At 39.4% G+C, this 20,913-nt stretch overlaps 1 protein-coding gene across 6 annotated transcripts in view; it reads left to right on the top strand.

Moving 5' to 3' along the window:
* FAM135A (family with sequence similarity 135 member A) overlaps positions 1-20,913 on the top strand; it is a 119,980-nt gene that overhangs the window by 47,393 nt on the left and 51,674 nt on the right. For 3 of the 6 annotated variants that reach the window (XM_061207067.1, XM_061207070.1, XM_061207072.1), the window contains exons 5-10: positions 10,754-10,893; positions 11,007-11,077; positions 12,517-12,690; positions 15,583-15,709; positions 16,313-16,466; positions 20,174-20,251. In XM_061207067.1, the coding sequence (XP_061063050.1) occupies positions 10,754-10,893; positions 11,007-11,077; positions 12,517-12,690; positions 15,583-15,709; positions 16,313-16,466; positions 20,174-20,251 (744 nt within the window). The remainder of the gene's footprint in view (positions 1-10,753; positions 10,894-11,006; positions 11,078-12,516; positions 12,691-15,582; positions 15,710-16,312; positions 16,467-20,173; positions 20,252-20,913) is intronic. The other 3 variants (XM_061207068.1, XM_061207071.1, XM_061207069.1) reach the window with 2 other exon arrangements.

The raw sequence follows: 20,913 nt of genomic DNA on the forward strand, positions 1-20,913 counted from the left end.
TGGGTGTTGACTTTTGTCAAAAGCTTTTTCTGCATCTATTGAGATGATCATATGCTTTTTATTCTTCAATTTTATTAATATGGTGTATCACATTGATTGATTTGCGTATATTGAAGAATCCTTGCATCCCTGGGATAAATCCCACTTGATCATGGTGTATGATCCTTTTAATGTGTTGTTGGATTCTGTTTGCTAGTATTTTGTTGAGGATTTTTGCATCTATGTTCATGAGTGATATTCGTCTGTAATTTTCTTTTTTTGTAGTATCTTTATCTGGTTTTAGTATCAGGGTGATGGTGGCCTCATAGAATGAGTTTGGGAGTGTTCCTTCTTCCACAATTGTTTGGAAGAGTTTGAGAAGGATGGGTGTTAGCTCTTCTCTAAATGTTTGATAGAATTCACCTGTGAAGCCATCTGGTCCTGGACTTCCGTTTGTTGGAAGATTTTTAATCACAGTTTCAATTTCATTACTTGTGATTGGTCTGTGCATATTTTGTATTTCTTCCTGGTTCAGTCTTGGAAGGTTATATCTTTCTAAGAACTTGCCCATTTCTTCCAGGTTGTCCATTTAATTGGCATAGAGTTGCTTGTAGTAGTCTCTTAGGATGCTTTGTATTTCTGCGGTGTCTGTTGTAACTTCTCCTTTTTCATTTCTAATTTTATTGATTTGAGTCCTCTCCCTCTTTTTCTTGATGAGTCTGGCTGATGGTTTATAAATTTTGTTTACCTTCTCAAAGAACCAGCTTTTAGTTTTATTGATCTTTGCTATTGTTTTCTTTGTTTCTATTTCATTTATTTCTGCTCTGATCTTTATGATTTCTTTCCTTCTACTAACTTTGGGTTTTGTTTGTCTTCTTTCTCTAGTTCCTTTAGGCGTAAGGTTAGATTGTTTTTTTGAGATTTTTCTTGTTTCCTGAGGTAGGCTTGTATAGCTATAAACTTCCCTCTTGGAACTGCTTTTGCTGCATCCCATAGGTTTTGGATCGTCGTGTTTTCATTGTCATTTGTCTAGGTATTTTTGGATTTTCTCTTTGATTTCTTCAGTGATCTCTTGGTTATTTAGTAACGTATTGTTTAGCTTCCATGTGTTTGTGTTTTTTACGTTTTTTTCCCTGTAATTCATTTCTAATCTCATAGCGTTGTGGTCAGAAAAGGTGCTTGATAAGATTTCAGTTTTCTTAAATTTACTGAGGCTTGATTTGTGACCCAAGATGTGATCTATCCTGGAGAATGTTCCGTGCGCACTTGAGAAGAAAGTGTAATCTGCTGTTTTTCAATGGAATGTCCTATAAATATCAATTAAATCTATCTGGTCTATTGTGTCATTTAAAGTTTCTGTTTCGTTATTTATTTTCATTTTGGATGATCTGTCCATTGGTGTAAGTGAGGTGTTAAAGTCCCCCACTATTATTGTGTTACTGTCCATTTCCTCTTTTATAGCTGTTAGCAGTTGCTAACAAGAAGTTTCTGCTCCTTCCTCCTGAAATTCTCCTCCCTTCTGTCTTCTTTTGACTAACTTTTTCATGGTATTTCAACTCAAATGCTATATTGTCACCAAAGCCTTTCCTGACTCTGCAGACGAAGTTCACCCTCATCTTATGAGATGCCACAGCACTCTGTCCTTCTCTGTCACACTTAGTGCAGATGGAATTTACAGAATTAGCTGAGGGCAAGGAAAGTGGTTTTTTGGTTTGTTTTGGTTTAGTCTGGTCTACTTAGCTTAGAACAATGCATGACATAGATAATGCAATAAGCATTTAAAATTTTATTGTGAAATGTATCAGACATTTTTGAAGATAATGTAACACATTATTTTATTAAGTGATAAAATAAACACCCAGGTACTCTTAAACCCTTCATTTAAGAGACGAAATATTATTAGTACCAGAAAAGCCCCCTGTGTAACCCTCCTGACTTTTGTGTTAATCATTCTTTTGTTTTGCTTATAGTTTCATTACCTATGAGTATATGCCAAGGAAGTGTCTGGTTGAGTTTGGGAAAACTGAGTAGCAAGCACAAGCCCAGCTGTGAGGGAAAGCTGCTCCCATGAGAAAGCTGAGCAGTCCCTGGGTTATGGTGTGCTTCTGTGCACTGAAAGGGTTCAGGATCCCTTAGGGGAGTTAATGGGCAAGGTCAGGAGTGACTTGTGTGAATCCACACTTCCAGGCCATAGTGTGATGGAATATTGTGTGAGTTGACACATCCAGGGCTCCTGCCAAGGTCGTAGTGTGATGGAGTACTGTGTGAACTCACACATCCAGGGCTCCTGCCAAGGTCGCGGCGTGGTGGAGTATTAGATAGCCAACGTGTGGAATAGGCTTGTTTGCATCTACACTTACCGTTCAGTTTTCCTTCCTTCAACTCGTAGGAGTAGGGCAAAGCAGAAAACCTCTGTGAGGGGAAAGGACTGCCCTCATATGATCTAGGCTATAGGGCAGAAACTTTCTTAGTCCACCCTCAAACAAATCAAGTGCTGAAAGGAATCTGGCCAAGCTTTTAATCTGTCCTTTGGTTAAAAAGTGGCACCATGGCAGCACAGGTCTTTCAGGTGGAAGACCTCAGCGTAGCTGTCCGTTGAGCACACCGATCCAACCTTGGTCAGTCACCTCTGTGTCTAAGACAGGGGACCTCTTTGGAATCTTCCTTCACGTCTTCCTAGGGATTCCCTCTACCTTCCCTGTGCATTAGATCTTGTTTCCTAACACCTATTTTGTCTCTTGGTTTACTCTCTCATTTTGGTGGAGCCTATTCTCCATTATCTTGTTGGGAAAAGTGGTGTAGGAAACAAATATGTCTGAAACCTTTAGTGTCTAAAATGCTCTTACGTTTGTTTAGCTAAGTATGGAATTCTAGGTTGGATCTCTTCCCTTCAGAATTTTGAGAGTATTGCTCCATTGGCTTTTGGGTTGCAGCATTGCTGTTGAGAGTTTCAAAGCTTTTCTGGTTGCTAGTTCTTTATATGTGATTCTTTTCCCCTTTCAAGAATCTTGTAGAATCTTCTCTTTGTTTCAGCTGCCCTAATGGCACATGATGATGTACCTCTGGTCTCTCAGTACTCATTGGGCCCTTTTCCTCTGGAAGCAGTTCAGTTCTGGGAAATTTTCTTAGTTTGTTAATCATTTTCTCCCATCTGTCTTCTCTGTTCTTTCTTTATGGAACTTCTGTCATTTAGATGGTGGATCATCTTCACTGGTTCTCTTAATTTTTAGTTTTTTCCTCTCCTTTTTTTCCATTTATGCCTTTTTGCTGTATTTACTAGGTTATTTCTTCAGCTGTAACCGCTTTTTTGAGCTTTTTGCTTTTCTTTCTCCCTTTTTTTGTCTATCTCTCTCTCTCCTTCCTCTCTTCCCTCCTTTTCCTCACTCTGTCTCATTCCACTTTTTCTTTTAAAATTCAAGTGCTCTTTTGTTCTATGACTGTTCCTTTGTTATAGCAACATTTTCCCTTTTAAAAATTTATTGTATGAAGTATAGTTGATTTACAATGTTGTGTTAATTTCTGCTGTACAGCAAAGTGACTCAGCTATACACATATATACATTCTTTTTTATATTCTTTTCCATTATGGTTTATCACAGGATATTGAATATAGTTCCCTGTGCTATACAGTAGGACCTTGTTGTTTATCTATCCTATATATACTAGTTTGCATCCACTAATTGCAAACTCCCAATCCATCCTTCCCCCACCCCCCCAGTTATAGCAACATCTTCTTATTTCATGAATGCGATTTTTTTTCTCTGAGAACAATACTGATAGATTTTTAAGTTTTATTTCCCTCTACAAGTTGCTTTTTCTCTGTTTTGGTTTCTAACTTGCATGTTAGAAGCTTTCTTCAGGTGTCTGATAGTCCTCAGTTAGCCGCACGTGACTGAAAGGAGGCTGATTGGACATTCGGAGAGCACACATGGGACTTGTGTCTTTGAATGTCACATTAGGGTGGTGTTGGTGAGCTGATTGCTGGGAATCTGTGAAGTTGGTATCTGAGATCTTATCTAATAAAAATAGATTTACATAACAGATCTATTATAGATACTTTGGCCTGGTCAGATTCCCTGTGTCAAGAACTGTGAAGAAGCTGAGATTTTACCCTACATGTTGTTGAAAGTAGCTCTCCATGGTTTCTCAGTTTCCGTACATCTTGTGAGCAAGGACACTGAAAGGCTTTTGTTGCAGACCATCTTTTTAAGGATGTTGCTGTAGTGAAGAGCTTTGGGAGGTGTAGGTAGTGTCTCTGTCTGGAGCAGAAGGTGATTTGTTTACTGTCCAGTATGGCAGAGATAAGGTCTCCCTCCAGTTCAAAGGTTAGACAGGTTTTCTTATACCCCCTTAAAAAAGATCAAGGTTTCCTAAGCTTAGAGTTCTTCAACTGTGACCCAAACCCTATGCATGCGTGGTATCCACCTGTGTCACCCCATGTGACTTGGGCGAGTGAGAACAAGGGCAACTGAGGTGAACTTGAAACTCTCACCCCAGAGTCCGTGTCTCTTGCCAGCATCCATGACACTGGCCAGCTAGCTTATTGGCTTGCAAATAGGGTTAGATCTTACGCTCCTTGAAATGGAGAGAAGTTCTTGAAATGCCAGAGAAGACTCTAGCCTGTTTCCTTCCTGGAGAGTAAGACTCTTTAACTGCCAGCCTTCTGGGAACCCAGTAGAGGAAGCGCTCTGTGCACCTCGGCGTTCAGGGTTCAGAACGCCTCTGCTTATACCTTCGTGCTCTCAGCTTTGCCAGGTGACTTCCCGTTCAGAGGGCCTCTGTTCTGTCCTCTCTGGGGAACAAACCTCCAGACTCCTCAGGTGAAGGAGGCCTGTAGCAGGGAGAGGACGTGGGGATCTGGTCCTTGCTGAGAGGTCCCCTTCTCAATGAAACATTGCCTGCCTTTTCTGTTTAAAACCACTAGCTTTCTCACCCTCTTTCCTCTCTTTATCTTTCTGCGTAGCACTTATTACCTTCAGACATACTGTATCATTTTTCTTATTTACTGTCTTTATCACCCTTCCCATTAGTATGTAAGCTCCAAAAGGTCAGAGATTTTTGTCTCTTTAATTTTACTCTTTATCTCTAACACCTAGAAAGTGTCTATTATGTGCCTGTTTATAGACTATCTGTTATAATAATAGCTGTTGTAATAGCTATTCAGTAAATATTTGTTGACTGGATGAGTGAATGAACGACTGGGAGGAACTTGTACAACTTTTGCCCTTGGCTTCTGGTTTGAGAATAAAACTTGATAAGTTTATTTTCTTTAAGTCATTGGTACATCTTTTTAAAAGCTTTAAATATTGATGTTAATTGAGGGCATAGGTGACTCTCAGAGCAGGTTAATTATTGTCCTTGCAAAGCAATTTAGGATAATTTGTTTCGTGAACAGTTTCTTATCATGTGCTTTAGAATCCTGTTTTGAGCGCTCCTAACTTCAGTGTTCTTTGTTTCTGTTAGAGCATTTCTATCACTCTCAGTCAGTAAATACTGGATATGCGTAGTTTGTAGGTAGAGCTTATGGGATTTGCTAAGGACTGGACGTGGGGCATAGAAGACAGAAAGGTTAATAAAGATTGAATTTGGGGGTTTCCCTGGTGGCGCAGTGGTTAAGAATCTGCCTGCCAATGCAGGAGACACAGGTTCAAGCCCTGGTCCAGGAAGATTCCACATGCCACGGAGCAACTAAGCCTGTGCACCACAACTACTGAGCCCGCGCACCACAACTACTGAAGCCCACGCACCTAGAGCCCATGCTCCGCAACAAGAGAAGCCACCACAAGGAGAAGCCTGTGCACCGCAACGAAGAGTAGCCCCTGCTCGCCGCAACTAGAGAAAGCCCGCACGCAGCAACGAAGACCCAACGCAGCCAAAAATAAATAAATAAATCTGTTACCCTGTTTATAAAAAAACAAACAAAAAGATTGAATTCGGGCTAATAAGTGGCAGAGCCTGAATTTCAACCAGAATCTGTCCTTAACCACTATGCTGGGCTTCCCTGGTGGCGCAGTGGTTAAGAATCTGCCTGCCAATGCAGGGGACACGGGTTCGAGCCCTGGTCCGGGAAGATCCCACATGCTACGGAGCAACTAAACCCGTGCGCCACAACTACTGAGCCCACACGCCACAACTACTGAAGCCCGCGCGCCTAGAGCCCGTGCTCCACAACAAGAGAAGCCACCGCAATGAGAAGCCCGCGCACCGCAACGAAGAGTAGCCCCCGCTCGCCACAACTAGAGAAAGCCCGTGCGCAGCAACGAAGACCCAATGCAGCCAAAAATAAAATAAATTTAAAAACAAAAAACAAAAAAACCGTACTATGGTATGCTTCTTCTTGGATAAGAAAAACACAGCAAAGAAAATGATTAAAAGGGCATGGCCTGCGCAGTGGGGGAAAAGCCAGGAGAGTGAGACGTGCAGGGGGCCAAGTAACCTGGTTATGTTTATCTTCTTATGAAATAAGAACCAAACTGCTCAGTTGAGGCTGAAGGCTAGGTTTGAGCAGAGAAATAGCCTATGAAGTAGTGATCTAGGAGTGTGGAGCGGGAATGGATTCAGCAAACCTAGTGTGATTGCTCGGCAGCACTGAGGGCCTGTTTAAGCTTAGTGATCGTGGATTTGAAGTCTGGTCCGTCAGAAGAGCTGTGTATTCTTCCCAGCTCCATTCACCTTGTGGATACAAGTATGGAGGAGGCAGAGAGTTAGGTTTACAAAGGTTGAGATTTCTCCGGGCAAATATGACAAAGCAAGAGTAGTATGTGTGCTTAACAGGACGTGTGCAAGGGTGAGTGATAACATGAACGGTGGAGGTTAAGGTGGGTAAGGAGGGAAGTGGGGACTTGAGGGGAAGCAGGGGCGATGAAGGGGAGTAGGATCCAGTGGGGTCAAAGGATTGTTGAACTGGCGGTCTTAGAGAGAAAGAACTGGAAAGAAAGGCGGGCGTGTGAGGGGATGTCGATTGGAACTTAAGTTACAGAGGGATCGCGGTCATTGGCCATGTAAAAGTCTAGGGGACGACGCAGGCGTGGGAGCCAGGAGGGCTGCAAGGCGAGAGCCCTGAGGGTGGGGAGGGAAGGAATCAGGGAGGTTTCTCACCCACAGTGATGGCTGCAGTCGTTTGGGAGGAAGTAACCTTGAATTAAGAGATACAGCCTTCAAGAAGTAAGGGCTTCCAGGGCTCTGCAGGGACTGCAGACACGAGTAAGGTGCCAAGTGGTACTGTGTGACGACGTGGCATTCAAAGGTGGTGGAGGTGGCCGTCGGGAGGAGACACGGAGGATGTCTGCAGGCACTAGCGGGCAGCACAGGAGCTGCAGGCCGGGTGGGAGGAGGAGCGTGGAAGAGAAGCAGCCCCGCGGAAGAGCTGTAGCCTTACTGGCGCTCTCTGAGGCGGCAGATTCTAATTTTGCATTATCTGGGTGCATTAAAAATTCACTTTCCATTAAGGGAAATTTCTTCCTCTTCTCTGTAATTTACGGAAGTTAAGTTTCTGATACTTGATTTCCCTTCATATATGCGTGAAGGGAAAAGTTGTAAGTACGATACAAAGAACTTTTTTCCTGGACTGTTTAAGAGTAATTTGCCAATACGATGCTCCATCATCCCCAAATACTTTAGTGGGTATTTCCTCCAAACAAGAGTATTGTCCTACATAACCCAATGAAATCATCAAATTACAAAGCTAACATCGATACATTACTGCCACTTTATCCTCAGACCCATTGAAGTTTTGCTAGTTTTCCCCATAGAGTCCTTTGCAGCAAATGATCAGTTCAGAATCATGCCTCGTAATAAGTGCTATGCCTCTTGAGTGCCCTTCGTTCTGGAATAGTTCCTCGGTCTGTCCTTGAGTCTCATGACCGGAACGCCTTTGAAGACTGTAACCCTGATAGTTTGTAGAATGTCCTTCAGTTCTCATTGGTCTGTGATTTCCGCATGGTGTGTGACAGGACTGTCTCAGAAGCAATGCTGTGCTCATCTCGTGTATCTTACCAGGTGGCACATGACTTCTGTGTGTCCCATTAATGTGATGTTAACTTGATCATTTAAGTCTCTGTCAGACTTCACTGTAAAGTCACTCTTTTTCCCTTCAGACTTCTGGTATGTATGTATGTATTTATATCAGTGTGGATTTATGAATTTCTGTATTATTCAGTGCATGTTAATCCATTTCTGTCGTCATTTACTTTGACGCTCAGTTTATCCCCGCTGTGACCAGGGAAACCTCTTCAAGCTGGCTTCTCTGTCCTTTTGATGTGTCCCCTCGTTCTCCTGGCACTTACTTGCTTTCTGGTATGAAAAGATGGTCCACATGGATCTTGTCCTGTGTGTGCCCCAGCTCTGGACTCAACCATTTCTGCACAGCCTTGGTTCTTCTTCGTGGAGCATTGTATTAGAAACCGGTACTGGGGGCTGTGTTCTCAGGCCCTGTGAGTGGAGTAGTTTCAGCTAGTGAGTACGTATATATACATATATACTTACACATACATGAACACATTTACATCTGTTTTTACACCTGTTTTTCTTTATCTAAACATGTAGTAAAAACCACGAGTTCATATGAGTATTTATCATTTTAGTCCAGTTTAGTCCAAAACCGCAGGACTCGTTTTATATTTGTATCTCCTTTCCATCTGTGGACCTTCCTTCCCTGAAAGGTTTCAGTAGGGCACCTGGCCCTCCTGACCCTTGGTGTGTTTTCTCACTTGATCAGCCCCTTCCATAAGCAGCTCCTGTCACTGCCTCCCTCCCTCACGACGCACCCGTCCACCTCTCGGGCTTCAGCACCTCCTGCAGCCCCCGTCCCTGTGTGACACCCTCCTCACCCCACCCGGACTTGCTCAGCCCTCCCGCCAGGAGCTCCTCCTGCAGGGACGTTCTCCTCCCCTCACTCGGGCTCCGCTGCCCACACCCACCTGCACCCCCGAGAGAGGTTTCTCTCCTCCTTTTGGGACTCTTGAACCCTGTACCAGGCTGCCCCTCTGCCAGGACCCCCTCCTCCCCCCCAGCCTAAGGTCCCCTCCCATGCAGTTGCCCCCTCATCTTGCTTGGGCTCCCAGTACCTTGTTCTACCTGGATCGCCCTCGGCACCTGCACAGGCTCGGACCTCAGGCCACCCCAGCAGGGACACTCTCCTTACTCCAGGTGGACTCTGGTGTCTCACTGTGGGCTCCCTGCCCACGGAGATGCCCACTGTGCATTGTCTCTAGATTAAACATCTCCAGGTTCTTTGACCCCTTTTCCCATCATGTTATTTCTGGAGGATTGAGTAATAAGACAGCAAGTGGGCTGTTGGGATGACCTGGCACCCAACAACCCAGAGGTGGACCACACTTTGCAGGTAAAGGACACAGTTTTCCGTGATACTGCTCTCACCTCAGACACCAGCTGCAACTTAAGGATCCATAGGCTACCCTTGCTTCTGATCACATGGCTACAAATTGGGAGTTACTCATTACCCCCTCAGCTTCAGTAATTCACGAGAACAACTCACAGAACCCAGGAGAGCACTCTACTTATTATTAAAGTTTTATTATAGCAAAGGGATACAAATCAGAGCCATCCAAAAGAACAGATGCCCAGCGCCAGGTCTGGGAGGGTCCCAGATTTGTGAGGTCTGTTGTTATCCCCCCAAGGGGTCAGGATGCATTACCCACCCAGAAAAATCTATGTGTGACAATGTAGAGAGTATTACCAACCAGAGAAGCTACCCCAAGCCTCAGTGTCCAGAGTTTTTATTGGTGTTTCATTACATAGACGCGATTGATTGAATCATCACCCACATGGCTCAGTCTCCAGCCCCCTTCCCTGCCCTGAAGGTTGGGCTTACAGCATGTGGCTCAAAACCCCAACTTGCCAATCACATGGTTGGTCTCACTGGTGTGGCCAGCCCCCGTCCTGAGTCACCTCCTTACCGTAAACTATCTGGGCCACCATGAATAACAGAGACACTCCTGTCATTGGGAAATTCTAAGGATTTAGAGGCTAACTCTCAGGAATTAGGGACAAAAGCCAACCAAATTCTTTATTCCAAGAGTTTAGAAGTTACTTCCCAGCAAGCAGGACAAAAGCCAACCAGATTCTTCACTAGGCAGCTATGGAAAACTAAATTGCTTTCTTCTGCGGTATACAGATAAATTGTTCACTCTTAAAATATCTACCTTGAGATTTCTCATTTACCTTCTCAGATTAAGTTGTATAAGAGTTCTGTAATGGTTATAAGGTACTTATTTACTCATTTTTTTAAACAAATTTTTTAAAAAATGTATTTATTTACTTTTGGCTGCATTGGGTCTTCGTTGCTGTGCGCGGGCTTTTCTCTCGTTTCAGCGAGCGGGGGCTGCTCTTTGTTGCGGTGCGCGGGTTTCTCATCGTGGTGGCTTCCCTTGATGCGGAACACGGGCTCTAGGTGCGCAGGCTTCAGTAGTTGTGGCACACGGGCTCAGTAGTTGTACCTCGCGGGCTCTAGAGTGCAGACTCAGTAGTTGTGGCGCACGGGCTTAGTTGCTCTGTGGCATGTGGGATCTTCCCCGACCAGGGCTCGAGCCCATGTCCCCGGCATTGGCAGGCGGATTCTTAACCCCTGTGCCACCAGGGAAGCCATATTTATTCATTTTTTAATCATAGTAATTAACAAACTTTCAGAAATGTTCTAATACTGCTATATAAAATAATGGCATTGGAGTAATATAATCAAATGTATAGTAAAGTAAAAGTATAATTGTATTGTATTTTTCCTTTTACCTGTCAATTACATATCTTATCTGTTTCAGGTATGACTTTAGCCTTTCCAGCTTCAGTTCATGATTCTCTGATTTGCAGTAAAACATTTCAAATTCTATATAAAAATGAGGAAGTTGTTTTAAATGATGTCATGATCTTCAAAGTTAAAATGTTGTTGGATGAAAAAAAGGTAAACATTTCTTCATATATATTTAGATAAATATTTTTTGTAAAGCCTCAAGGCATATTTCTAACTTTCTATAAAATACTCAAAAGGCAGCTCATAGTATAATTTCTCTTCAGATTGAAGAAACCCTTGAGGAAATGAATTTTCTGTTATCCTTGGATCTGCACTTCACAGATGGAGATTATTCGTAAGTAGGCTAATCAAACAATTAAAAATCTTAAGTTACTCATGACTGTTATCTATCTGTATTAGAGTCCCCATTTTCTTCTTAGAACCCAGCCTACCCCCTTCTTTATTTTGGACTCCTTCTCCCTTCTGGGAGAGTCTCATGGGAACGGTTAGGCGTACTTTTTTGTGCCCATGCTGATTCCATGAGCTCCAGGTAGCAAAGTCAGACGACTTGAAGAAACATGAAACAATTTCCTAGACTCTAGAAACTGCACGGTTAACACAATACCACTGCCTTGAGGCATTTAAACACAACCGAGCTCTATTCCACTGCATCGCTGGCTTATCTTTCTTGGTGGCATGAGTGATGCCACCTTCAGGTGGGACTGTCTTGATACTCAGAGAGTTATCAAGACTGATGACTCTTAGACTTAACAGTTGTTTCCAGAGTCCATGAAGAAGTTTTAGGACTGGCTACCCTGAACTTGTCCACACATCTGGACATACAGTCATACATTTTAGGGACAAACTGTGCTTGTATTCATTTAAAACAAGAATCAGAGATCCATTTTACTATTTTATTTTCGTGGGGTTTTTTTTCATTTCAAATGTACCTGTAGAAATACTTCTTGAAAATTGTATATAAATTCAGACTACGTGTGGGATAAATGTCTAAGCAGTTACATTTCTCAAAGGTCTGCTTGTGAGATGTCCTCTTTACTACCATGGAGGAATAAGCATTTTTTACATGGTGGCTACTGCTCCTCTGTAATACTTGTTTATTGCAGGGAATTCCTTGCGGGATTCTTTTTTAAACCAAGTCAATTCTATAAGTGGAGTAAGCTGAAATGAGTAAATAGTTAATTAGCTGTAGGTAATTATAATGTATGTATTGGTTAAAAATAGATATATATTTGGACATATTTTCATGGCATTGTTTCAATTTTTGTATGTGTAAATCTAATGACAGATTAAATATCTGTAATAAAATATATACCAATTATTGATACTTGCTTATTTTTGAGCAACACTTAATAACAAAATTTTGTACCATAAAAACAATTTTAAACACCTTTTGGGATTTATCACAATAGGATTTGACCTACACTGTACTGCAACTTTATTATAAACAGTATTCCCTATGGAGTAAAATTTTAAGATGAGAGTATTTTCTAAAGTATCAAAAAGGACTCGTTTTGTAGGGGCATTAGTGAAAAGCAGTCCATTAACATGGAAACTGTAAGTACAGTTAGAAAACTAGAAGTAAGATCTGGTTATTTTCTTATTGTTGGATTTCATATTGCTGTCTAATGCAAATGTGATGCTTTAAAAATTATTCTCATTCTGTTTTTAAAAAATAATTAAGTAATTAAAGGTTTTGATAGTTTAAACTATGCTACAAAATGTTGGCCTTTACGAAATTTTCGTACTAATAAGCAAATGTGTTGCTTTTTATAGGGCAGATGATCTGAACGCCTTGCAGCTGATAAGCAGCCGAACACTGAAGCTGCACTTTAGCCTCCAAAGAGGCCTCCATCACCATGTCAATGTCATGTTTGATTACTTCCACCTTTCTGTTGTGTCTGTGACAGTCCATGCGTCATTGGTTGCTCTACACCAGCCACTAATAAGGTAAATGTAACCACTCCCTGCTCCTTAATTACATAGTGTCTTTTATTTTGATGATGAAAACATATACTTTGATAAAGATAACTGAAACAGGAATTTCTAAAGTCACACTTATTTAATAAATACTTTCATTTTTATACTAAAGTATTAATAAAATATAAGAGCATGGGAACATTAGATTGATGACTTTTTTATTACAAAAATATGGAGCATTCTTTGTCAAATAAACTGACCAAGAAAAGTAATGCAATATGGAAATAACCATACAGCATTGTTTAGTCTGCACTTCTGTTTTTATGCAATGCTGACTGCAACTATTCATTCTCTGGGAAAGTGTATTCATTTTTTCATAGTTTTTTTGTCTTTTCTCTAGACTAATTTATCTTCTTAAATCTGTACAGTAATTCTTGTTTTCTAAGTTATTAATCAATTTTATGGATCTTTACTAAATAAGCCATTTTAAACTATATCATGTTAGCCTAAAGGTACATAATATTCTGGATCATAATAAATTCATTGGGATAATTGTTTTTTCTGCTCACTTCCATGGGGAGACGGGTTGTCTTTCATTAATGTAAGAATACAGTTCAAGCTCTTTAGTTCTTACAGTAAGACATCATCCTTGTGGCATGGGTAACAGACAGACACTTTTAAATCAGTAACTTATGTGAAAAGGCTCCAAATTGACCTGACTTCTGAACTACTTTACGATTTCTGATGCAAATTTTATTCCAGCAACTGATGTTAGGGATGATGCTTAAGGGTTATGATGTTAAACTGACTTATCAGAAAACTAAGTAGGTGATTTTGTAGAATTACCTACTTCAGAATTTGTAGAAAACCAAGACAATTTAACATATTTTCCCCAAGTAACAGCCTGTTGCATGTCTTTACGTTGCTGTAAAAATTGTGAGCCCCACTTCCCCTGTGTTGTCCCGTGATGTCTTTAGAGCATGGGGCCAGGAAGAAATCTGTTTCTCCTGATGGCCTGCTTTGCCTTCCTTATTCTGTAGTAAGATCTGGAACTAGTTGTTTTGCCATTTTTGTCTTTCCTGTTAGACCTTTGAGAGCTTGTTCTCAGTTGCTATAACTTTTGTAAACAGGAAAGTGTTCCTGTGATTATATATAATTTTATTATACACTTATTCAAAACAATTTTAGATGTTGATTAAATAAATTAATATTTAACAGCATGATAAATCAATGAAACTTCTTTGACAGGAAAGTATGTTTTTTTGAAATATAACTTTTGAATAAGTAGTATACAATATTACTTTTATATGAATAGCCTGTTAGGTTTTAATGCTAAAAGTTTTTAATCTGTTTATAAAATACATTCCTGTAGTTTTCCGAATTTCTTAGTTTTGTAATTTCAGTAAGAATCCCTAACGAAGCTATTTCTAGCATTCCTTTTTCTTTATAACAATGGCTTCGTTTCTTTTCGGAAGAAATGCGCGAACAGTCCCTAGCGGTTAGCACGGGTTATCAGTGCCGCTGTCTAATCGCTGAGTACGGAGAGCTCATCCTGGTGACTCAGTGTGCGATTCCTCCTGCGGTACTGCAGCTCTGGCACAGACTGGTGGGGAGAGGCGGCTCATCTCCTAGAGACCGTTCACTGCAAGGAGAGGACATTTTTGGCTCAGAATCAGAAGCCAAGAGGACTAGCTGTTGGCTCTGGTTGGCGATTGGAGACGAGACTGAGGCGCCTGCGACAGCTGGGGTTGCTGCTCTTTCCGTCACTGCCCTGGGCTCTGATGTCCCCTCTCTCGCTGCTAGAGCTGTGCCCTTCTTTGCCTGTAAAGGAGAGGGTCGGGAAGGAAAGCAAGGCAAGGGGAAGGAAGGCTTTTTGCTGGTGGCACGCTGGTAGAGGGGTCCTGTTAACGGTAGTGTTCCTCACTATTTATGCTTCTATAAATGCAGGGTTTCTCCTGAAGTTTTGTTATAGCTGGACTTTTTAGTCCTCTAAACTAGATGAAAAATTTTTTAGTTTACAGTATTACATTTTTAACCATTATTATTATTATTTTAATTTATTTATTTTTATTTTGGGCTGAGTTGGGTCTTCGTTGCTGTGCGCGGGCGTTCTCTAGTTGCGGCGAGCGGGGGCTACTCTTCGTTGCGGTGTGCGGGCTTCTCATCGTGGTGGCTTCTCTTGTTGCAGAGCACGGGCTCTAGACATGCGGGCTTCAGTAGTTGTGGCTCGCGGGCTCTAGAGCGCAGGCTCAGTAGTTGTGGCGCACGGGCTTAGTTGCTCTGCGGCATGTGCGATCTTCCCGGACCAGGGCTCAAACCCGTGTCCCCTGCATTGGCAGGCGGATTCTTAACCACTGCACCACCAGGGAAGTCCCTAAATATTATATTTATATAAAACAATTTCTATGATCCACCCAACTATAGACATTAAATCAATTATTTAAAATGACTGAGGTTAGGATTTTTCTTTGCTTGTTTTTTGCATAACTTGTTTCTTATATTTTTTTGAGTACAGCTTCTTTGACTCAATTTTAAGAAACACTTTATAACAAGTGGTATTTACCAATGACTTGCGACACCCTCGTTGCTAGGATCTAGATATTTCATTTTTGCAAAGCAAATTCATTTTGCGAATGAAGGCTGCTCTCTGCTTATGGTACATTTGATTTACTTTCCTGTCTTTTCCCTTTTGCCAAACTGCCAACCAGTCAAATGCTTTGGCCTTCTTATAGTTAGCCAGTACTTTATCTCAAATTCTTAAAGGAAAAATTGTAAAGTTACTTTAAGAAGAGTTTAGAAATCATAGCCTTGCAAAGCCCTTGCTTTTTATTCTGTCCCTCTAAGACTTTCTTTTGTAAACATTTAACTTAACACTATAAATAGACTCTTACGACAATAATAATGTGATGCTTGTTCCTCCAGCTTTCCTCGCCCTGTGAAGACTACTTGGTTAAACAGAAATGCACCAGCACAAAACAAAGATTCTGTGATTCCTACTCTTGAAAGTGTGGTCTTTGGTATTAACTACACAAAACAGTTATCACCAGACGTAAGAACTGATATGTTTATAAATCCTCTTTTCTCTCTTACTTGGAATGAAATTTGTTTTAACTGTTATGTTTGTGAATGTGATCGTTCTTTTGTTAATTATTTGAGCTCAACAACTTACAGATCTAATTAAATCTGATCTTAACAAATTGGTTGGTTCCAGTTGTTTTTTTGAAAACGAACCTGGTACTTCAAGATTTTACAAGACTTAATGGATAGAGATCTTTGACAGCCGGGGCCTTTTTTAACTTATTACTTACTGTCTCCCCCTGTTCCCTTCACACAACTGGTAGAATCATTGCAAAGGCGCTTGTAAAGAGTCATTGCCAGAGTTGAGACCCAGCTTGCAGCAGTATGAGTACAGCCATTACTCCCCTGAAAGAAAAGGGGGCTCAGACTACAAAAGTGGAGTACCACTCAGTCAAAGTTTCCGGTGTTTAAATTACTTGTGTGAACGAGAACAACTCCCTAAGATATTGCTAGATTTCTTATCCGGTTTAGAATTAACTGTGACTTGTAAATCCTTTATTTTTCTAAGCTTCAAGTGTGCTATTTTTAGACTCTTGGTTACTAACAGTGTGTCCCAAATCGACTCCTTGTTTAGGGCTTCAGCTTCGTCATTGCAGACTCCTTCCTGCGTCACGCCTACCGTTTCCATTACACCCTCTGCGCCACCCTCCTGCTGGCCTTCAAGGGGCTGCACAGCTACTTCATTACGGTAACGGAAGAGCTTCCCTCTTGTCAGAAACTAGAACTGGGTATGTTGAAAGTAGCCAGACCTCTGCTTTAGTTCAAGGCACTCTCTTCATTCTCATATTGCTAGTTACCAGCTTGGCCATAGTTTCTAGACTAAAACTAGGTTTATGTGCTTCACTTTTACTTCTCTCTCAACTCCATCTTTTTCAATCTTTGATAATTACTTTCTGAAATTAAAAAAACTGTATGATATTGAGAAATAATTTCTTGGTGCTAAGTTTGAAATGAGTCTTTTGATAGATTTTTTTTAAACAGTATGTCAGTATTACTACTTCTCTTAGAATACAAGCAGAAAGCTTAACTAGAAAACAAATGTAATTATCCATAGAATTATTAGATAGGGAAGAGAAGTTAGGTAGATTAGGTAAGATAGATTAAATCCATACTTCCAGATATTTAACAGTCTAAGCAGATTGTAGGTACTTGGGACCTTTTTTTAAAATATGTTTGGTTTTAAGTGATCTCAGATCTTATTTCTTTTATTTCATTTCAGAAAATAATAACATTACTCAGTTTTAACATTCTGAAAATTTAAAAACTAATTTTAAAACACCGGTCTTCGGTTTTTGTCCAACATTAATATCTGCATGTATATTGTAATACATAATAAAAAATCATATTGCCTTGATTTTGTATACCACTTGTAGTTTGCAAAATACATATATCACTTCACAGAAGATAAATTATTGAGATTTGCAGAAATGTTTTTATTCAGACATTTTATGAAAGTTTTATAAGCTCATCATAAAAAGCACATTTTAATTATCTCTTTAGAATAAATTATTTTCATCATTACATACTTGAATAAATCAGAAATTACTTTTTAAATTTTACTGAAATTAATTACTGTTCTTATTTATTTCTTTGTTCCTCAAGGATCTCAGTCTTTTAACAATATTGATGCACTATCAAAAACAGTCAGTTACTGAAAATAATTCTTGGGTTTGAGACTAATTAGCCCATTTTTATAACTGCCTATTTTGAGATACAAAAGAATTGTAAGGAAGTGATCCGTACCTCGCTGAGGTTCAGCTGTGAGAACAGGCTGGCTGTTGTACCGCTGCCTGTCAGCAGATGCTCCCACGGGTTGGATTAATTTCATTATCGGTCAGTTCAGTGCACACTTTCCTGACTTGACTAGAAACAGATATCATTCAGTTGACTATTTAGAATGCTTAATTCAAGGATGCCAATGTATCCCCAGTTTTACAAGCAGTAGGAAAATGTTTGTTCTTTTTTGCTCATGTATTCTTCCTCAAGTCAAAAATGGTAGTACGGAAACCTTTTGATTACTATTCTCTGGAATATTCTTTTTCCTTGCTGTTTCATGTACTTAGAATCTTCTATTTCCCTTAAGAAAATCCTTTAAGAGACCACTGCCTCAAATGTAAACTTTTAAAAATGTTCTTTTTTGAAAATGAAAGAATTGTTTGTAGAATAGAACTAATTTAAGCTATCACTAATCCTCAATTAATGGAAAATTATGCTTCATGTATTTTTTAATTTGGTTCTTTGGGATTCAAACACATTTTCTTAGGAGAATTATATGATAAATTTTGGTTAATTTAGGTTTAATGGTCAGACCACAAAACTATTAAACCATAATGTTAATGAAGGGCGATACCATGTTACTGAGAAGTAGTGGTATGACACAGAAACCATGTGTAATCGCATTTCTATAGGAGAATCTGTTAGTAGTTTGGATGTTGAATTCGTGGAGGCATCATCGTGTAGTGCTCAGGACTGCATGTGCATGTGTGCACCATTGCTGTCCCTTACTACCTGTAAGTAACTGGGACTGTTTATGCAAACTGGTTTCCATTCTAAGGGCAGGAGGATTGAAGGGGTCCACACGTGCTGAATGCATCAGGAAGGAAAGAGGAGGGCATCCAGAAAGCAGAAGGTGTGAGGAAGCTCCACAAGGAAAACTGGTTAACGGAGGAATTCCTTCGGGCTGAGCAAAGTGCTGAGGAAAGAGCAGGCCTCTTCTAGGTCTTTGAAGAGCTTTGACATCCCCGTTGCCTTAATAAGGAGTCAGTTCAGCACTGAGAGAGACAGGAGAGACTCCCACAGCTGGGTGGGGTTCTTGTGGATTAGTACAGAGAGCCCTGTGTGAGGTGGGCCTGTCCATGCTGCGTGCACGGAATTTTCAAAGAGTTTTCACGTGTAATGTTTCCGAATGGAAAAACACTTGAACCACATTTTAACTTATAAAAAAATATTTCTGTACAAAAGGAAATAATGTTTAAAGGAAACAAGCATCTCTTTTCAAAGGCAAAGATTTATTTCAAATAACTTAGACAGTATTAGCGCTAATTTATCTAACTTCAGTATGGTAATTCATTTATTTATAAGGTTTTTACTTTGGGGTAAGGATGGCTTTTATGGCACATATATATTACTTTGGGCTTATTAATATAATGTAGAAAATATCATAATTAAAAGAGCCCTTATGTTTAATTTCAGGAGTCAGTTACTAAATGAATATCAATTTTATTCCAAATTATTTGCTTAAAATATTTTATCAGAAAATAAAATTCTAAAGCAAACCCCTAGACTTCAGTTTCAAATAAGTAAATAATAGTGGTAGAATAAAATTATTAGTACCTTACACATGGTGTTTACTCAAAATATATTTGTTGAATGGATGAATGAATGAAAAGGCACAATACAGTTTTTGTTGATAATTGAAAAGTACATAGACATCAGCACATACTTTATAGTAGTTTCCTAGGGATTTTTAAATTCAAGATTCATCTTCAGTAAATATTTATCAGTGATACTTTGTGTTATTCTTAAACTTTTCATTATTTATATTTTCTATTTATTGTGAATTTTAGTTTATTCTTGAAGGCATATTCTAGGAAAACATCTAAAAATATTATTAACTATTCAAAATAAAACTATTGCATATTCTGAACTATTAACATTGTTTATTTTTATCCTAGCAAAATTAGATTGTAGGCACTAGATAATATTTCTGTAAAACACTGTTGACTAAACATCATTATATTCACCAGTTTTAGTAAGTTTGTAAAGTAGTTCTTGATTAGAGGATGTATTCTATTTCCTTCTACTATTTAGCACTTTTCTTGAGTTTTCAAATATGTATATATTTAAAAGTCTTAAATTCCACCATGGTGTGAGGAGTGTATCTAAACTCTATTCCCTTTTTAAAAATAATGCCTTGAATTCTGTTCTGCTTGTGTCTTTTTCTTTCCTCGTAGATAAATGATGTACATTTTTTTGATGACATACAGTTAAATATTGGTTTGGTGCAAGGAACTCTTACTGAAAATGGGTGTCAGGAATTCTGGAATCTAGGCTTTACCAAGTCATGTAACCTTTTGGGGCCCCGGTCTCTACACTTGTAAAGGCAGGGGGTTGACCTCGCTGACCTCTGAGACCCCTGCCAACTCTAGAATTCTGAGTTTAAGAAATTAAAACATAAAAATAATATTGGATTATGAAATGTTGAGTGGCACATACACTTAAATAGAAAAAAGAACAAAGTAACATAAACGTGAATGTACATCATTTGTAATTCTAATAAGCTAATTAACTAACTGAAAGATTTTGCTTTAGTGTTCTAAGCTAACTGCACTATCGGATCAATACTAAAACTATTAATAACAAATTGGAAAATTCTAATAAATTTTATTGTAAAAGGAGTATAGTAACTAGTGCTGTGTGCAATCCTTGTAACTAGCCAAGGCCAACATGCAGGTCCTTTATGAGCGCCTTCTCAGAAGAAAACAGCCACCAACCCAGAAAGACACCTGTCTAGGTATGTTTACAAATAGGTTAAGTAAATAATCCCTTTTAATTAGCAGGAAACTTTGCTTTAAATTAGTGTCAAATTTCATAAATATGTATTTCTTAATATTGTATGTTCCTACCACCCTTATTTAAGAACTTACTATTAGAATCAATTTGGTTTGTAGATAAGCTTTGGTTAATTTGTAATTAATTTTAATATTGAAGTTTTTATTTAAAACTGGAAATGTTAAATGCAAAGATTTCTTTGGCTTTTAACATATTCATTTTAGAGTTCCTACAAAGAGCACTTTTTGGAAACCATGTTCATTGCCAGAATTTGTTGGTTTAATGGTAATGCCTAAATTTGTTCAAAGTCAGTTTGTCTTTGGGTAGGGCTAAGGATAATAAAATGTGGTTTAAAAACTGAAGCTAATTTCATGCATTATAGAATTAAAGAGAGAAGCATCTTTAGTATCTGGCTTTGTTTTTTGAGTCAATTTGTATTTATTTTTTATTGTTCTAAGTTTAAAAAGCAAAATACAGTAATATCAAGTCACCACTATCCAGATATGTTACACGTTTGAAAGGAAATATTGTGATCTCGTTATTTTATTGATATATTTCCCTATATGTTATAGACTTTTGTTCTTGAACAGCAATAGGACTTAATTTATTATCTTTCCATAAGTA

This window comes from Eubalaena glacialis, chromosome 12 (assembly GCF_028564815.1).
Source record: "Eubalaena glacialis isolate mEubGla1 chromosome 12, mEubGla1.1.hap2.+ XY, whole genome shotgun sequence".
Classification (NCBI taxonomy): domain Eukaryota; kingdom Metazoa; phylum Chordata; class Mammalia; order Artiodactyla; family Balaenidae; genus Eubalaena; species Eubalaena glacialis.